General features: G+C 34.8%; 1 protein-coding gene across 1 annotated transcript in view; it reads right to left on the reverse strand.

Annotated features, from left to right (window-relative positions):
• Positions 1-1,565: 1,565 nt before the first annotated feature.
• HERC2 (E3 ubiquitin-protein ligase HERC2) overlaps positions 1,566-20,066 on the reverse strand; it is a 186,885-nt gene continuing 168,384 nt past the window's right edge. The window contains exons 73-84 of the mRNA XM_083119057.1: positions 18,776-18,879; positions 17,303-17,409; positions 16,490-16,617; positions 15,291-15,599; positions 14,689-14,896; positions 13,714-13,908; positions 12,383-12,517; positions 11,220-11,388; positions 7,418-7,581; positions 6,763-6,917; positions 4,140-4,229; positions 1,566-2,693 (exon numbers count right to left, since the gene is read on the reverse strand). Of these exons, the coding sequence (XP_082975183.1) occupies positions 2,502-2,693; positions 4,140-4,229; positions 6,763-6,917; positions 7,418-7,581; positions 11,220-11,388; positions 12,383-12,517; positions 13,714-13,908; positions 14,689-14,896; positions 15,291-15,599; positions 16,490-16,617; positions 17,303-17,409; positions 18,776-18,879 (1,956 nt within the window). The 3' untranslated portion in view covers positions 1,566-2,501. The remainder of the gene's footprint in view (positions 2,694-4,139; positions 4,230-6,762; positions 6,918-7,417; positions 7,582-11,219; positions 11,389-12,382; positions 12,518-13,713; positions 13,909-14,688; positions 14,897-15,290; positions 15,600-16,489; positions 16,618-17,302; positions 17,410-18,775; positions 18,880-20,066) is intronic.

The raw sequence follows: 20,066 nt of genomic DNA on the forward strand, positions 1-20,066 counted from the left end.
TTCTTGTTAATTTTTCCAACGATATGTGCATTCAATGTCTTATCAAATCAGAGATTTGTACTCTTGAAAAACTACTCACATAGGTAGGTAAAAAAAAGCACTGAATGTTTGGATTGGTAAGGCCAGATAAATAGGCACTAAAAACAACAAAACCTTCTCCTGTCACAGACAATGTGTTGGTATGAATAGAAAGGAAAATTGTGAGTGTTCTTTTTAGCACTACTTATTTCAGTCCATCATCTGGGACATACTTTGCATTGGACCAGTAGTTTTGCAGTCCCAGTTAATTGACTTTGGGGGGGGGGGGAGATTTGTATAATTAATTTGTCAGAAATTACATTTTGATCAAAAGCTATATTATTTCCATGACCTTTATTCCTACTGGCAGGGTGGATGGAGACTGACCTAAGTACCAATAGGAGATAAGAAACCCTGGTATGGAAATGCATCCTTAAAAAGTTATAAGGCAAAACTAGTTGGGGCTACCTATGACAGTGGAGATGTTCAAAATGGCAGCCCCTAGTGTTGATGCAGGCTGACAAGGTTGCAAGATACACGTACTGCAGAAAAGTATTGGTGATTACATTTCAAACGTTTGTGATACTGATACCACTGGAAATTGGTATTGGTTCAGCCCATCATTTCTAATATGACAATACTCAGACTTGATTGAAAATTAATTACAGTACTATATTTAGGAAAATCTCTAACATTTCAGTGAAGTAAATTGTTCTACTTTTTACACTGAAAATAACACTTTTAATATGCTTTCATACATCAAATCAAATATAAGAAGAGTAGCTAAAAAGATGCATATTCAGAGGCAATGATTAGCAGGCTGACACAACTGCAGTTGCAACTTCATTTGGGCCAATTCATTTAGTAAAATCTTATTTTCAATTCATGATTTCAGTATTGCTGTTAAAAGTTATTTCTGATTGAATTAGTTTCTGTATTTAGCAGTCGGTATCATTGCCCTTCATAATCACTACATAGTAGGGATGGGACGATATGAAATTTTGGCCGATACCGATAAAGTACAGATATAAAATTTACCGATACCGATAACCGATATTCCACCGATCCGATATAAAATTAGAAATGGTCCTGGAAGAACCTGAAAGGTTTCATGACCTCCTTAAAAATTGTGTGTTTCAAAGTGACTGTTGTGCAAGAGAAATTGCATATTTAGACATTTACTTTTTAATAAAGTAGGGCATGGAGATTATCCATAAAAAGTACAACAAAATGGCAGAATTTTGCACTAAACTATCAGATATTTATCGATATATCGGATTGGTAAAATAATCTGTAATTTTACCGATATGCCTATATCTGCCGATACCGATAGAATACCGATTAATCGGTCCCATCCCTACTACAAAGTGAAGATTGGTTGTGAAATAGGCATATGATGGTTCCAGGTTATTATTATTTTATTTTTTACTTTTCAGTAAACAATAGTATACCTCTGTGTGAATGAGGGAAATTATTTCTAGTTGAACAATGGCACAGAAATGAGGCAATACAAATACAGTAAGCAAAATTTATTTTGTAAATGCATTCTGTTCTTTTTCAGGAACTTTTTTTTTTACACACTTTTACATTACTTTAATATTTCAGAGAAATCACACTGTAAACACTGCCAGAAGCCTGAAAATAAAGCTTAAATGACTGATATGTATTTTTTTACAAATACAATATATAAGAATACATGAATATGTCATATTATTATTATTATTATACGAAAGAGTAACTTTTACAGAACATTGCATGTGATAAAATTATCAGCATTGGAATTCAGACTGTAGCAACTTTTTATCTATGAATAAATACTAAGAAGCACCATTTCAACTATCTGGCATTCATATTTATAATCCTGGAATGGCACCAGTTACTCAGCAATTAATTACATGATCAAGTAAAATAAATTACTTGGGTCATTTTTTGGTTCATTTTTACAAGCAGTTTTAAATACATGCAAGCAACACACAAAAGCAAATAAGCACAAATTCTTTTTTTATATTGCACATAGGTATAAATAAATATCATACATTAACCTTTCAATCGTATCTTCCCAAAGGCTGACCTTTGCTTCTTATATATTCTTCATATAAAGAATTCTAAGGAACATGAAAGAACAAAATATTATAATACATAAAATAAAATTTACATCATCAATACAATATTGTACATTTCATTATGTTCAATTCATAACTTAATAGAGTGTAAAGCATTTTTTTTCCTTTTTGGTCATTTACAGCCTTAATGACTGTACCATTAAATATTCTAATAAAATTATACAACAAATAGGAACAGAAACAATTTAATCTCCCTGTTCATGTGATCTTGGCTGTGACCTCCATGACAGTTGAATATCGCCAGCAATGCTAATGAAAGAAATATGTACATAACGACATCCATGCAGCATGTAAATAGAACAAAGGGAACAAACAACGAGGAACAATAACTAAGGTAAACTAAAAGTAATATGTTAGTTGTCATCCTGAACACACAGACACACAGTCCATCACAGGCTCATCACTGTCTATGCTTTCCAGGTCATCGCTATCGCTGTTGCTTGAAGTGTCTGGATCCACAGCACTTCCTGTCATTGCAACCCTTGCATATTCATCCGTGTCTATGGACTTGCAGAAGTGAATGGCATATTTCAGTTTCTCCCGTAGCACAGCCTGGAATGATTGAATGAACTGATTAATTCAAATTGATGGGTGCATTAGCACATCTGGCTATTTGCACCCTATTGACAACAAAGAGACATCCCACTGGTTTGGCAAATTTGGACATTTCAGCATTAAAAAACCACAAAATGTGGTACTGTGTTTGAAGCTCTAAAAACCATTCCCAATATTAGACCATACGTGTTTTTCTGCAATTAGAGACAGATTGATAAGGGGTGCAGGAAATTTCCAAGTATGGAGAGGCAGAAGTGCTGAATGGATCTCATCTTCCCAAGGCATCCACAGTTTGACCCCAAGACTCAGCATGGGAAGAATCCCATACATGATGGTGACTTGAGATCACCAAGAAGTACAGGTGATGGAGTTGGTTGTATAAGTCACGAAGGCCATTTCTGGAAAAATATTCCTCATGTGCAATATACAGCATGTGAAAAATTTAAGTATCTATTTTGTTGAAATTGTGATTTTACTTGCATTTTTTTTCATGGTATATGTTCGTTACACATTACTTTCAACATGTGCACCATTCACATCATGACTCAGTTCCAATCTGTCGGCAGTGGTGTGAAAGACGTTCTGGAGCATTGCCGGTGTTATGGCGGCAGCACCTTGTGTAATGCAGTGTCAGAGCTCCTCCAATGTGGTAATGGGTTGGGTGATCACATGTCAGCAAGATGGGGCACCACACCATTATGCTTTAGATGTCAGCACAGTCCCGGGAGATGGATTGGGCACGGGGGATTCCTGATGTGGGTTGTGCATCCCCCTGATCTCATGCCCATGAACTTCTTTGTGTGGGGATTTATTAAAGGACATGTGTTCTACCTGACCCATTGCCACATTAGAGGAGCTCCGAAACTATATTACACAAGGTACTGCTGCCATAACACAGGCATTGCTCCAGAAAATCTGTTGCGCCACTGCCAACAGATTGGAAGTGTGTCATGATGTGGTTGTTGCACATGTTGAAAGTAATGTGTAACGAACACATACATACCTTGAAAAACAGAGTACACAGTAATTGTTTGGCAATGTTGGGTGTTCATAGCAGCAGCTTGGAGAGTGGTGGTGAGAAATACTGAGGTTGAGAACACTAGTGGAAACACCACCATAGGCACATCTCTCCAGCTGCTTGTCCATGCATATACTGAGATATGACCAACGATTCATTAGGGTGAAAATGAGTTTCTTGCAGTCAAAACAAGGCAAGGTAAAATTCACTGATGAGCATGTAACTTTAAGAACATATAAATTACATACATGGCAGTCATCAAATAAATTTATGTGATATCCAAAATATTGTAGTCCAGTGAACATACAGCATATTTCTTTAAGACATTCTTGTTTTCCAAGGATGACTAATGAGACATGTATGAATGTGGCCAAAATAATTTAATTATGAAGCTACTACAGAGGAATTGTAACTGTGAGACTTACCTTACAGGAATAATTTGGCATTTTCAGAAGGAAGAAGCACGTGTAGCTCTCTGGTAGGAAATGATCGGGAGGGTTGTACTTATCTAGCACCTGAAACATACAGCATTATGAAAACAGCATGATAAATATCAAATTCTGTGTAATATTAACCATACATTATAAAACTAAAATTATAAAATTACTGTTCATGTCTATAAATGTAAAACCCTAACAATACTTTTCTAAGGAGATTACAATAACTATTGTAACATTAATTCTCGTCAGGATTAAATGGGAAAACCAGGAAAAAATGAGTTAAATGTTACATGCAACTTTACAGATGACTTTTTTATATTGAAGAAATTGCACGATTACTTCTTGACACATTCTGAAGAAATCATGGATACAAAACATTATAATTAGGGCTGCATTGATACAACTTGAACTGGTAGCAGTAATGATACTCTTACTATTCCCACCAATACCAATGTAACAATTTAAAAGTTGTTCAAAATATTCATTAACATTAACATGCAAGTATATCAGAAACAATCAAGAATATTAAAATAGCTGTCATACTGAAGGAAAATACCAGTACGTGAAAACTAAGTTCTGTATAATGTTCAGCATATTTAGACTCCACAAAAGTGGATGTTCCCATGACTTTCACTTCCAAGTTACAAAAGTTTCAGTTCTGTAAATAACACTGAAAGAAAAGCATAGCAAAATGAACGTGACATCATTCAAACTAGCCCTTCCTGCATAGTAATATTTCAGTAGGTATGTGTAGAACAGAATTTTTTAAGTTGGGTTGGCAGATAGCAATGATAAGAAATTACATTTTACCTCAAACATTATTGATAAAAATAAATTAGAATGTACATTTTACTCCAGTAATATGATTGAAGATATTTTCCACATCTTCCCCAGACAGTGGTAAATAAGAAACGACAATTTTTCTAATGAAACTGTCAAAATATTGTGTACAATGTTGGGGAGTTTGATTCTTTTCACATCAAGTTCCACATAGGCTCCTGCAGAATTACATGTCAACCTGGTTTATATGTATTTTGTGTGCTCGAGTTCTGGTGTTTTTTAACACTTATGTCCCTAATTGGGCAAGTTTATCCTTTACAGAGTGCTAAAAGTCTATTGTATAGTTACTTTTGTAGCTTTATCTGTTATTGTGAGGGATGCACAGACGAAAAGACTATAAAGGTGAACCACTGTACAATTAATGAATGTTGTAACAATTCTTGGATTGATATTCAAAATTTGTTTTAAGTCCACTTTATACTCAGATAGGTTAATTGGGACTGGGCTTGCAGATTAAAGTGGGCAATATAACCTCATGGAAATGAAACCAGGATTCCTTGATTAGATGACAGCATTACCACCACGCCACCGGGGAAGCCTGGTAGCTTGTGTTTGTATTATGAGTAGACCTCAGACTTTTAGGTTCCTAAAATAGGCTCTTAAAATCCTAAAATAGGTTCAAAAAACCCTAAAATAGGTTCCAAAAATCCTAAAATAGGCTCTAAAAATCCTAAAATAGGCTCTAAAAATTCTAAAATAGGCTCTAAAAATCCTAAAATAGGTTCAAAAAAACCTAAAATAGGTTCCAAAAATCCTAAAATAGGCTCTAAAAATCCTAAAATAGGTTCAAAAAATCCTAAAATAGGTTCCAAAAATCCTAAAATAGGCTCTAAAAATCCTAAAATAGGCTCTTAAAATCCTAAAATAGGTTCTAAAAATCCTAAAATAGGTCCTAAAATCTTAAGCTAGGCTCAAAAAATTCTGAAGTAGGTAAAAAAAAATTAGTTCAAAATTCCTGAAAAATGCTGATTAGGTATAGTCACCTGCAATAAAAATGGGACACCTATATCCTGAAATATGCACTATCTTACATATTGTTGTGTGTGTTGCCTAACCCTACGGAGATTGCAGAACTTTTAAATGCTATTCCACTCTTCGCCGTATAGTTAGGCAACTATCTTCTTTCATGTTATCTACGGTCAAACTCCGCAATTTTATCTGTGAGGATCATCTTATATGCTGAAAATAATCTTTCAACAAAAACATAGTCAGTGGTGCAAACTTCAATGCTGAAATGTTAGTTTGAAAGGCATGAATGCCACAAAGCACCGAAGTCACAAAAGTGAGCAAGACCACACAGATCAGACCACTTTGGATTGTACAGGTAACAGTGGCACCAGACATTTTGCATTGTTTAGAGCTTTGACAAATCACCATGGACTTGGAGGAAGGGAAATCGACAGAGAGTACATTTCAAACACGTTTGCCATTGAATTTTTTCGTGATCAAACAAACCAAATGCCTCTGTGAGATAAAAATCCTGTAAAACCTTTAAAAATATATAAAAACCTAAAAAAAGGCTTGATTTAGAAACATAAATCTAAAATAGGTTTTTTTGGGCACTATAAAACTTCATCAGTTGTTGCATTTTTTCACGAAACGCTGACATAACTTATTATTTCTTACATACCTGTAAAGGGAAAAAAATAGGTCAAAAACCTAAAATCCGAGGTCTACTTATGAGTAAAACATGTTGCACCCCACAATGATAATATCTGTCATCATACTAGATTACTATTATTAGTGAGAAGGCCCAGTCACAGAGTACCTGCAACACGAAGTCTCTTCCTCTGAAGTCAGCTATCGTCCTGGGAAGCCTTGTTCTGCCCCAGACAAAACGGAGAAACAGAGATCGCTCTTGGTTTGTGAATTCTTCCATAACTTCCCAGAACCACTGAACAAGTGGCGATTTGGCATCCACACCTACAAGGGAAACAACATTAGCATGCATTAAACATTTCACACAAAAAGAAGATTAAACAGTGCAATTATACACATAAATGTGAGAAGGAAATAGAAAACACTCAGCAGAGACTGGAAATGTTAAAAAATTCACAGCTTGTCTTTTACCTATGTCTGAAGATGCAGCCTGCAGCCTTCGATCATGAAAATTTAATTATTTCATGTGTCTGGTGTCATTAGCTCTTCTGGCCCTACTTCCGACTAATTCTTGTACAGTCACGAACACTTCTGGGTTGTAACAAATCCATTGACTTTCAATGGGACTATTACAACACAGAAGTGTCCGTGACTGTACAATGTATCAAATTAAAACTAAAATACTGACCTTAAAGTTGAGTGAAATAGAAGATTTTTTTTATTAAAAACAAACAAAAAAACAATGCTAACATAACCACCACCCACTACTCATTATCATTAAACTAGCAGTTTAATAATTTTATGGAAAACAACCACACACATACCCTTGTATGTAGAAACAGACTTCAGTAGATGCAGAGGAATGTCAGGAGATCCACAAACCATGGTTTCCAGCTCGTAACCAGTGAACAGGGACAGAAGAGGCACAGGAATGACTTTGGCCATGCCTTCTCTTACAGCAGCAACTTGTTCGTCAAATTCATGCAACCTGTAATATAGTGATATAACTGGGTATATTATTTAGTTTCTCCTTCTTCGTTTATGGTACACTTCTTGAATGCATACTTCTTGTTTTGTTTCAGTTAAATCCAGTTCAATGTGACAAATGAACAACTGAAATTTTTTCATGCTGTTATGTCTTGTACCACTCTTTTTGAAATTTTATATTACAACACTTTATAAACACTTCCATTTTTGCATGATCAGCACTAAAAAAACAAGAGAATACCAAGTGTGTTGTAGGTAATAGAAACTAAGTAATGCATTAACACAACAACAGCTGCTTGGTGTAAGGAATCCCTGTACATAAATGACTGCTCTTATGTTTTTATCAACTGGCTTGGATCCCTGAATTGAATACCTGAGAGAGACATTTGCTTGCAATGTTGAAACATCATGAAAACAAGAAACCATGAACCCTTTCATGTATGTAATGCATTTACAATACATCATATTAAATTAAAAATAACTTCTAGCATATATAGAACAATTTACATTACTGATTGGGAAGTTAGTGGAAATGTTACATTTCAACTCAAGTTCAACATATATTTCCACCAACTTTTCAATCAGGAACTGCATTATGTTAATTGCTGCTTTCATTTCATGCATTAATTCTTCTCACATTTTATTAAGTAACCTTTTTCCCCCATGATCTCCAACTGTCAAGGACATTCAAAAATTATGTTAAACATATCTTTATCAGTGTATTTTCATGTCTCAGTAAAAAAAATTAAGCAGCCTTTTGACTTCCAAAGAATTTAGCTTCATTAAATAAATTAAATTTTATGCAAAATTAGTGCTGATTTGTATGTCAAACTATGGAAACAATGTGATCACATGCTTTGTTACTAATTTCTAAGCTAATCAGAACTTACACTGCATGGTATATATGAATATAAATTACAAAATAATAACTATATGTAAACACGTATTGTTTTCTTATTTCTTCTAACACTTTTTTATACAATATTTCAACTGTATCTAATAGCTACTCAATTCTAATAGGCTGTGACAAATTCGAATGCCTATGTACTTAATATTAGCTGAATATGACATATTTAAACTAAATGATTCTGATATTCAATTTCTTACTTTCCAAATTTTTATCACAGAAAACATACTGATATTGATTGATTGATTTGGTGTTTTAAGTCCAGTTTATGCACAGTAAGGCTAATTGGGACTGGGCCTACAGTTTAAAGTGGGATCCGAACCAGTGTGTGCCTCCACCAGGTATCGAACCTGGGACCCCTTGATTACAAGGCAACGATGCTACCATTGTGCCATCGGGGAGGCCCAACATAATGATATTGTTTTGAAAAGTTTAATACAGTATAGTGTTATAATAGTTACTTGAAAGAAAAACTAGCAAACTCGCATATCTAAGGATATTTATAATATAGAGAGAGAGAATTTGTTTTACAGTATTTTTTCTGCTAAATAATCACGTATATTGTAATCAGAGAAAAAAATATTGGCAAACACATTGGAATCTATCATGTTTCATCACATTACTAAAGTCGTTTTCACGTTCAGAAGACACAACGGCGCTTATGGAGAAACTGCACAGTGTTGCCAATACAGTGCTAGCTCATGTCGCCGGGAAATAATGAGCTTCCTTCACAATGAAGGTGTTACATATTTCATATATATAATGACAATTATATATAATTATTAATATTAATATTATACCGTGAACGTTACAGTTCATTAGCATGTCATTTTCCCATTAGATTCCTAAATTGTCTCATTTTCCGTAAATATGAATGTCGCCACAATATAATATCGTTTCTTTCAATCATTAGTGCTTTATTTCCTCGCTTTTCGAATTCGAACCATATTTCTTTTACCAAACGGTAAAACTTTGAATAAGTGAAATTGGGCAAATCATTGTCATCATTAACTTCCTTCATTACGGCCCTAATTGTAGGGGGAGCATTTTGAAACAGAAATGTGTGAAATTTCCGCCGTATAGCACTTCATACGAAGTCATTATATACTTCACTTCCCTGCTGGTTTTATATTGAAGCCCACCTTGTCTTTTTCGCAGTGTAGTGACTGGTCCTTTGCCACTTTCCTTTCTTAATGTAAAGAAGGTGCTTTTACTGACACCAGTCCCTTTGCAAAGTTCACTAACAATAAACGATTGGCTACGTCTGGGGTTCTTTTCCTTCAAGTAGGCGAACACACGTAAGACTGCTGTTCTCTAGCCACTTTTAATTATCTTATCCTTTTTCCTACGATCCATTGCGATCACTACACACGCGAGTGTAATGCACGAAATAAAGACACGTTGTCTATAACAATGACACTTCAGAAATCACTTTAAAAAGTAAAAATCACCGAGTGCTCACACAACTGAAAACACTTATTCGAGAGAGGAAAAAAGTCGAAACAGACCAAAGCAGACCTCTCACTCAAGAAAGGGGACCCTGGCACATGGGTTAGATTCAAGTTGCAACCCAAACAAACAAATGAGTTATGGCGCACTTGAACTGATAAGACGTCAATGACGCAAGCAAGGCATGTCATATTTCTATCTTGAAACCCCATATTTTGTCACGTGTTGGAAAGGCTTTCAAGGGTTAATATGGTGTCTATGAATTTATGTGTACGTTGGAAACTGAAAGGTGATCTTCATTTCAGTATTAGTGTCGACAGTAATGTAAACAAAAACAACGTGTATTTGCGACAGCACTAATGTTGCTCAGAACAGCAGCATTGGAAATAATTGTCAGTTATTAAATTCAAGTAATTGCAATTCTAATATAACAAACTGCATGAAGTTAATATTTTTACTGAATGGAAATAAAATAACTCCAAAACTTGGTGGTGATTAGCCGGAATGCTGCGGTGAGTCAGCTCAAGATGGCCAGACAATGTCTCCTTATTTCGCGCGCGGTTCGGGTTAAAAAGAAACTCCAAATGCATGGAAGTAATATTTCTGGGAACCTTTGAGTGGTTATAAAAAATAATTTCATTATTTTCTCCACAACTTTGTCGCTGGAAGTTTTTACTTCGAATTACAGAACAAAAAATGGCCAGCGACGACATTTTCTACTGCACAAATATAAAAAATCTCCACATACTTTATTTGAATATTTTTTAATGCGAATATGCTTTCAAGTATTGATAAATTCTGAGCACCACCATCAGCTATGACAGTTAAAAAACAGTGTCAATTTTTTTCATAATGAATGCTTCAATTTTACGGCATGTTTCAATGTTAGGAATGAAAACAATGCAAAGTTTTGTTTTCATGGAAAATTTGCGTTTTTAATTCATCTAAAAATATGTAAGCAAGTTACCAGTTTTTTGTGTTCACCATCGTATTCTCTACAAAATTTCCTGCAAGACTGCAGGTACCGATTTTACGTAAGCTAAATTTGTAAATCGAGAAATTTCACAACAGCATGCTCGTATTTTCCCATAAGAAAAGCATTGTCCATAAGAGCCCATTGTGTCTTCTGAACGTGAAAACGACTTTAGATCCATTCAGCTGCCAAGAGTCACATACAGTTGAAATATTATGCAGAAAAGAAGTAAATAAGAAGCAATGCATGCAATACATAATAATAATTACATTGACACAAAGTATAAGCTTTGGATTATCAATATACACACCTGTAGTTCAGGGCAAGCCGAACATACTCATGCCTGTTCTCAGATGTAATGCGACGGTAACGAGATGAGAGGGAAACTTCAGTACCAAATGCAGAAGGAGTGGAAAATGGCATTTCTAAGGTCTGGAAAGCCTTTTCATCAGGCTCCATGTCACGGATGCACATCAAACCTACAAAAGAAAAAAAGCACCATTGAAACCTCTCCCATAATCATCCATTATTTTTTAAAAAATTCCATGTTGACTTAAGTCAATAAGACACAGTCTCACTCATAAACTGCATGTAAAGCAACTACTCTGCACAACTTCCAAATTTTTCCAGATAACTTTTCAATATTTTAAGATTAAATATTGTGTTTTTTCCCCACTGATAAACATATCTAAAAAACTGGCAGGATGCAGACAGTAATATACATTGCACATCTCTCCTGTAACTTCTGGCTCCAACACTGAAGACAGCACCATGATGTTAAGGTGGACTCGGTGGTTCAATTTTCATGTGCACTGTAAGCACATGCATGAAAATTACAGCAAACACATGCAGAGAAGCAAGAAAAAGCATGCACAAAATATGCACACACCTGCACTTACATGTATGTTGAACTGTCTCCTCATTCCAGGTACGGAGACTCATGCAATTTAGAGTACATGCCACTGTTTTCTGTTTGTGGTGTTTGTTTTCAGTATGGTAGAGCAGCTAAACAAAAAATATGTTGATGTTGAATTCTTTCCTGATAGCATAGTGGTAATGTCTCAGCCTTGCAATTAAGGGATCCCAGGTTCAATACTCGGTGGAGGCACATTGCACAGATGTTCGGATCCCACTTTGAACTGTAGGTCCAGCCCCAATTAGCCTATATATGCATAAAGTGGTCTTGAAACAAAAACTCAAACTCTTTATGGAGGCTTATAGCTTCTCTGAGTACACAGAGAAGGCACTTTCTTGTAATGACCATAAATTACAAAAAAAAAAAAATTTTCATTTGTATTGAATGCATGAAGGCAGAGTGCACACACTGCAATCAATGCTGGAGCAAAATCAGTGAAATATTGGTCTTTGACATTATTTATTTAGTGTTGTTTGTTCCATGTCACCTTTGAAAAACATTTTTGCCTGCATTTTCAGATATAAATTTTAAAAAAATATCAAGAATATTATACACACCTGGAACATAATCTCTGTCTACTTCAGTGAGATCAGCTGGAGTCAAGGGCATTCCTGCCAGTTGCTTCCAGACCGGTTCAGCTAGATTCAGACTCAGTGGGCTCCCACTTCGAATTGCAATACCCATCAATATTCCTGTAATAAAGAACATGCGTATTAAGGGCAATGTAACTTTCTATTCCAACATCATAAAATGCACGTACATGCAAGGACAACCTCAAGCTACACCAAGCACCAATCAATGCAATGTTGGTTTCTAGATAAGGAAAATTTGCTATGTTTGTATTTCACAAAGTGATAAAAGAATGTGTTTTATTTATGTATAGTTAGAATTTTACGACTTTATGATTATGCCTCTTGCTTTTAATATGAGTGGCACAGGAGTTCAAATGGACCAAATGATTGTTATATATTATTGGTCAAATATTACAAAAATGGCATCAGCACTAAAGGCTATTCGCACCCATTACAAGATGGAAGGAACTATCCCCTTCTCTAAAAACCATGCCCCTTTAAAAACACTGTGTAGAGAGGATAGGACACTTTCAGCACTTTACGCTATTCACACATGTTAAAAATCTTTTAGGACACCCCCTTAATTGAAGTCATACCTGAGCTAAAAAGGGAAAGGGTAGGATGAATAAAAACACCTAAACAAAAAAGCATGGCAAGGGGGTAAATATCTACACCACTCAAATAAATTAGCATGCAGCTATTGAATAAAATTAATGTGCTGATTCACTGAGGCATGGGCCTCCAGTTATAGCTAATAATTTGCATTTCTTCCACAAGACTAATATAGGGGACTGACAGCACTCATCAGTATTAACATCATCTTGTCGTTAAGCTTCTGGAGGACAAGCTTGTTTCTTGTTGACTTAAAACTTTTTCTTTTTTTAATTCTTAATGTATTGATTTTTCATAACATCTTAAAAGTTTTGGTTTATTTGGAAAGTGACGCTATGTAATTAATGGAAAAAGTTATGTCATATTAAAGGTACTAAATTAGTAGTAGTTAATATTTGGTGAATCTCATATAATTTATTTTTTCTTCATGGGTTGCAGGTCATACATCAGTCTTTCTTAGGATTGCACTAAAAAAAGAGTTGCGTCTCAAGACACAGAATTTGGTGTAATGTTGGTAATACTTAGACTGTTAAATACAGAGACAATAATAATATTGTTTCCTCATAGTTCAGATGAAGAATGAATGATTTCAGTTTTAGCTGAGCTTATATTATTTCATTCCATTGCACGTTAGTAGTGGCTGCAACGTACATAATTTTCACCTAAGAACCTACATGTGTTACCTAAGAACCTAAACACCTTACCTAAGAACCTAAACATGTTCATGTGGAGTGGAGATCGTGCCATGGGGTTCAGAAGGAAGCAGTCCCTGTTGGTGCCAGCTTCATCCCTGCCATTGGGTGTCACGATGAGCAAGGGAACAGATCCATTCTGCAGCTCATCACACATTTCGGCTATGCTTTCACTGTAGCCTCCACCACAGTCATCTACACTTTCGCCTAAAATAAAAGTGATTTACATCAGATATTAATGAAAAATGAAGATCACTTTACAAAAATAAAAACAAACAATGGAGTTATAAGGGTGCTTTCAGTTTAAAGAGAAGCAACAACTGACATGTGACATGGGGGATTTCGCACAAAAGTGACAAGTGACATGACCACAATTTGCACACACTGGAATACAGTATGCACTTCCTCCTCCAGTCTAATAAAAGAGCATTCACTGTGCATGATGAATGGTATTGGGACAACAGTAGAGTCCAAGAGACATGCAAGCAACATGTGTAGCTCATTATGCCACTGCAGTGTGAAAGTTTACATTTATTTTTGAAGGCTTGTTTCTAAGTGACACATGTCACTTGTCATTTCAGTCTGAAAGCTGCCTAAGAAGCAACACACAAACTAAACTACCATTTGCAAAGAGTCACATCTATGACACTGACATGGCAACACAGTTGCCAAATTTACTTGTTGTTAGCATTTTACAATTTCTTTCAACGACGTTATTATCAGCAAGGATTTTTCTTTTCTTTTTGCCTGCAGGTGTCAGTGTAAAATAAAGATTACAAAATTGGTCATCATTTGAGTCATTTTTGTGCTATAATTTTGATTCCTTGTCTCTAAAGTTTGTTCTAAGTCCACTTATGCTAATCAGGACTAATCTTGGTTTAAAGAGTTTGTGAAAGTGAAAGTCAGGACCTCTTCATTTAGCATTCTCACATAAACTCAGAACTGTCTTATTATTAGTTAACATTTCATTTCAGTGATCTCACCTACCCACAAATTTAACTTTCCACACACGGTGGGGCAAAAACAAGGACTCTTGAGTTAAGAGAGACATTTTTGTGACCATCTGACCAAACACTGATTTGATGCCATCTGGGCCTGCGAGTCCACCTTTGCTGCGAGACCTTTTCACCTGGATACGGTTCAATTCAATCACTGGTCCATGCTGTCTGTCTCGTATCATAGTAGCCTGCACCACCTGACAAAGAAATGAAACAATGTTCGTGAAAAAAATATATGACAATCATGACTAGTATAATTAGCGAGATACTGACAATATATACTACATACATCAAATAAATGAATTGTTATTTTAAGTCCACTTTATGCACAGAAAGGCTAATAGGGACTGGACCTACAGTTTAAAGTGGGATCCAAACCACTATGTGCCTCCACCGGGTATCGAACCCAGGACCCCTTAATTACAAGGCAACAACACTACCATCGGAGAGGCCTATACATCAAATAAAGTGCATACCTGAAGGAGCTCTGCAGTTATAGCATTATGCTATGATATGAATTCAAATCCTATCTACTCATTACAGTAACTCTGCTACTGATCTTATAACATTGATTTGTTCACGAGTACGTACCTTTCTAAACGTTGTTTCTTTTGCAGACGATACCAAGATTCCTCTCAATTTGTCTATGTTCTCTTTCAGTGGTCCTTCCCCATCTTCTCCCTGCATCCCTACAGGGAACATAGACACACTTGGACAGAAGAGGTCAGAAAAGTGGTGAAGCAGAACCAGCCTGTTACGCAGAGAGGTTAGAGGAATTTCTCTCAGGAGATCATATTCCAGAGGAACAAGGGTTGGGAGTCTGCCAGCAGACACTGGTTTGTTAGTGCTCCATGCAAGTGTGTGAGCAGAACCACAAGCCACCCTGGTAATCTTCTTCCCCTGGGATGAAACAAAAGACATAATTAAAACCAACACTTATTAAGATCACCAAATTTATGACACAACAAGTTAGTTATTAAAAAATGCACTAGCAAATATACATTGCTGGCTCTTGGAATAAAATATACCAAGAAAACATTCTTAATTGGGCAGTGATGACTGAAATTATGAGCACTTAAAAAAAGGAACTATCATTTACAAGTGTTTTAACTTTTTGAGGGTTATTTTTAATTATATTGCAAGGGTTACTACAAAACCAATAACCATGTTCATGATGGATGTGATAAATGTGGTTTTAATGTTACATATGTAAGGTTTCATGTTTCCATGTTGCAAATTGGATGGTATTTCAGATTAATTTCAAAGGGCCATTAACTGAGGATATAGCGTCTGGGACATAGATGGCAGTGCATCACTGATTTGTTTCCAGGCAGCATTAGTTTCATTTTCTCCAATTTGGTAATGCTGGTGCATGTTTCTTGGCTTGTGTCATCTGCTGATCTTTCTGTTGGTGGTTGTTTTAGTTTCCGTCACGTGGCAGCATTGCAGAGTAAAGAGAGTAAGATTTTTACTGGATTAAATCCAGCAATTCCTTCGAAAATAATCGGAAATACCATACAATTTGCAAGGTGGAAATACAAAACTTTACATATATGTTACATAAATGTAACAATAACTGTGTATTCACTACTTTTATACGTCCACCAAAATACAGCAGAAACAACACTATCAGTAGAAAGTATGTCTACCATGCCATACACTGCACAGTACTGGAAGTAATTTACCAACCAGAACTCTCAAACAGCAGCATTTATTGCTTTATACTGGTATTTTAAGCCATACTACTGAGTAATTCTACAATAATGGATGGCAAAATGGGACATACATACCTGTAGTGCCATTACTAGTCTAGGTCTTTGAATAGCATTTGTTGAGCCATCCCCTAGCTGCCCTTCATCATTGTCTCCCCATGTGTACACTTCTCCTTGGTCAGTGCAAGCCACACAATGCAAAGAACCTGAAGAAAGTTAGGTGTCATTTAAAGAATTGGTACTACTATTGAATTTCATTGAGCATTTGATGTAAAACTTGAAATTTTATCTCAATAAGAACGGAAATTTAGTGAGGTCTTGAGCACATTAATATATGAATAACATTATACATAAACATAAATTAAGATGTTATGATCACAACTTTATAAACCTCCCAACTGGGAGATTATTATTCTTCGCCTTTTTTTATTATTTCAAAGATAAGCATTTTTTACACAAGTAACATCTCATACAATGTTAATTTTACAACAGAAATCATTTTAAAGTTCTTCTTTTAGAGTATAAATTATCATACATTTATATACAGAACCTCTATGAATTGTTTTTCATATGGTAAGAAAATGAATGAAGTTTGAAACATTAGAACATAATAAAATGGTAATAAATTATATATCTGAAGCAATTAATGCAAATACAAAGCTCAATGTATCAAGCTTCTGAATGTGGTCTTTATCAGAATACTTTAGAGACCACCAGATTCTTCTCAAACTTAGCTCTGATGAATATCTTCATTTGGACGATTGGAATAAATCTAATGTTTCATTAACTGCTCTAGGTATGTGCTGCAGTAACATCTAGAACTGATATAATTACATGCTTATAATGAAGGCATATTGGGAATGTATTTTCCATATTAAATATGATACATACCTGTTGCAATGCAAATAACTTTCTTTCCTTGCAAAGTTGCAACTTTTCGAGGTCTTCTTACATGATCATCTGTTCCGTGTCCTAATCGATGGTAATCACCCTTGCCCCTGAAATAAACAGTATCTTTTGCCATGAAAAATCATATTTTAAGTTCAAAACTTAAGCAAGATGAAAATTTTGGTGCAACTAATTTTACATATATATAGCATAAACAAAATTACTGTTGATGAAAATATTTAACTATCATGTACATCACACATCTATGATGTCCTTTTACAAAATATTATCATATTTTGACGAAATATTGAAAAACTTTTAAAACTGCATTATTGCAGAACATAGGTATCCTTTTCTACCACATACCAGAAATTAGTACTTTCTTTAAAATAATTTTATCTTTCTCTTGTATGTACGCATTGCTTGCATTGTAGCATTATTTTTCTGTAGTTTACGGTTATTACAAGCATAAGAAAACAGTTTTTCGTTCTGACGTTTCAGGAGAACACACGCTCCCTTCATCAGACATTTATTTTCATTTTGTCTAAAGATACAGTTATAACAATGGTTAGCACATTTTTTAACAAAAGAATCCCTTATATAATGGATGTTGTCATTGTTACATTGTTGTAATATAGCAATCTAACTGTGAAAAGAAGCAGTCTGTTTTATTTTTATTTCAGATATATATATATATATATATATATATATATATATATATATATATATATATATATATATATTTTTTTTTTTTCAAAAAAATTACGAATCCCAAATATCATCAGATAATTCAAAGCCATCATTGTTTTCACAAAGTCTCTTGATGTTTTTCCTTACATTAAATTCTAAAGATGGTGGCTTATTCCATTTGTGAAAAAGAAAACTCCATACTGGATCTATGTTACCATTTTCATTATTTTCATTAATTTATTCCAGTGTTCTTCTGCAATGAACGAAGCTTCCCAGACATTCAACTCTATGTTTCCCCGTCAATCTTTTTAAAACCCTTCTCTTTTTAATCAAATGCTTCTCTTGGATGATGTGAGCTGACAAACCTGTTCTTGGATTTAGATTTCTAATGTCCAAATCGTGTTCATGCCATCTTATTGCCATTTTCCTTGATGATATTTGGGATTCATAATTTTAAATAAAAAAATAATGTGATCAAAATTTTTTTATCTGAAATAAAAATAAAACAGACTGCTTCTTTTCACACTTAGATTGCTATATTACAACAATGTAACATTGACAACATCAGTTATATAATGGATTCTATTTGTTTAAAAAATTGCTAACCATTGTTGTCAAAATGAAAATAAATGTCTGATGAAGGGAGCATATGTTCTCCTGAAACATCACAACGAAAAACTGTTTTCTTATGCTTGTAATAACCGTAAAGTACAGGAAAATAATAATTTTATATTTACTATACTTTCAAGATGGGATTCAAAATAAATATGCATAATATGAACTTACCAGGTGTAGACACTTCCTGATCGAGTAAGAGCAACTGAAAATTGTGACCCACATTCCACTTTGACTACTCCTAATCCTGCTAATGACTCTATCTTCATAGGAATCTAAAAATTATTAGAAAAAACATTGCTTAGTACCAGAAGCATGCAGTAAGGAAAGGTGGGGCAAGCGCCGCTTGCGTTGTTTTTTAAAACACTTTTGATATCTTAAGTTCGTGTTTTTCAATGCCTTTATACACCTTAGAATGAAATTTATTTGCATGTTGTTTTTTACTGTGATATTGTGCTGTTTTTTTCTGTTCTTTGTGTCGTGTTTTTGTACCTGGTGTAAAAGTAGGATTCTACATTGAAAATTTCCACCATGGTTGACATACCAGATGAGCCATCGATTTGCAGTGCTGCAGGTAAGGACTTGATTAGGGACCTCTTTCAAAACCATTCAGTTCGAGAACATATGGTGTAAAGTTGGAGCTTGTGATTGTGAACCATGAGCGACCGTGTCCTGAATTGTGCATAACCAAACCAACTAAGAAAGATGGGAAAGTTTTCATTAGGCAGTACAACAATATTATGTGGTTATGTGGCAGCAATGATCTTAATAAATATTTTTTTTGACTATGTGTTTTGTTCAATACAAATTTAGGACCATGGAACTACACAGGCTACAGTGACTTGAGCAATTTTTATAATGCAGTGCAAATACATGAACGTTCCCAGAATCACATCTGCGCTTGCATCCAACTGAAGACAAGTCATGATTCACAATTCTAGCCTAGTAAGAAACCGAAACCCATCCATTTATTTAAGACCGAAACTTTAAGCTATTAGGATGTTTATTATTTTCAGGGTTAAAAAAGAATGTAATTTAATTTACAGTTGCCCTCAAATATCAAGTAAATCATCATTTTCTTCATGGTTGGAATTTACAAGTTTATATCGAGAGGCTGTTTTTCTTCTTTAAAAACCGTGCAGTGAAGATTTGATTTTAGGTATGTATGCACTTCACACACTCAAGCTCGATACTTCACCATTATGCACATCATTGTAAGTAGGGATGTGTGTAGGCCTATATTACATTTGGAATTATAATTAACTGAAACGAAAAATTAACCCATCGCTTGCCTATCACGAAAGGTCACGGCACGCCCCTGCTTAGTACATGCAAAATGAATTTGATTATTATTTTTTTAAATTCAGAAAATAATTAAAAGGAACCTTGAATATTGTTCTTCAGAGACAAGTATGAATAAGTAACTTAAAATGCAGGAAAAATGTAAATTCTGAGAAATAAT

Source organism: Lepisma saccharinum, chromosome 3 (genome assembly GCF_977018435.1).
Source record: "Lepisma saccharinum chromosome 3, izLepSacc3.1, whole genome shotgun sequence".
In the NCBI taxonomy this organism is placed as follows: Eukaryota; Metazoa; Arthropoda; class Insecta; order Zygentoma; family Lepismatidae; genus Lepisma; species Lepisma saccharinum.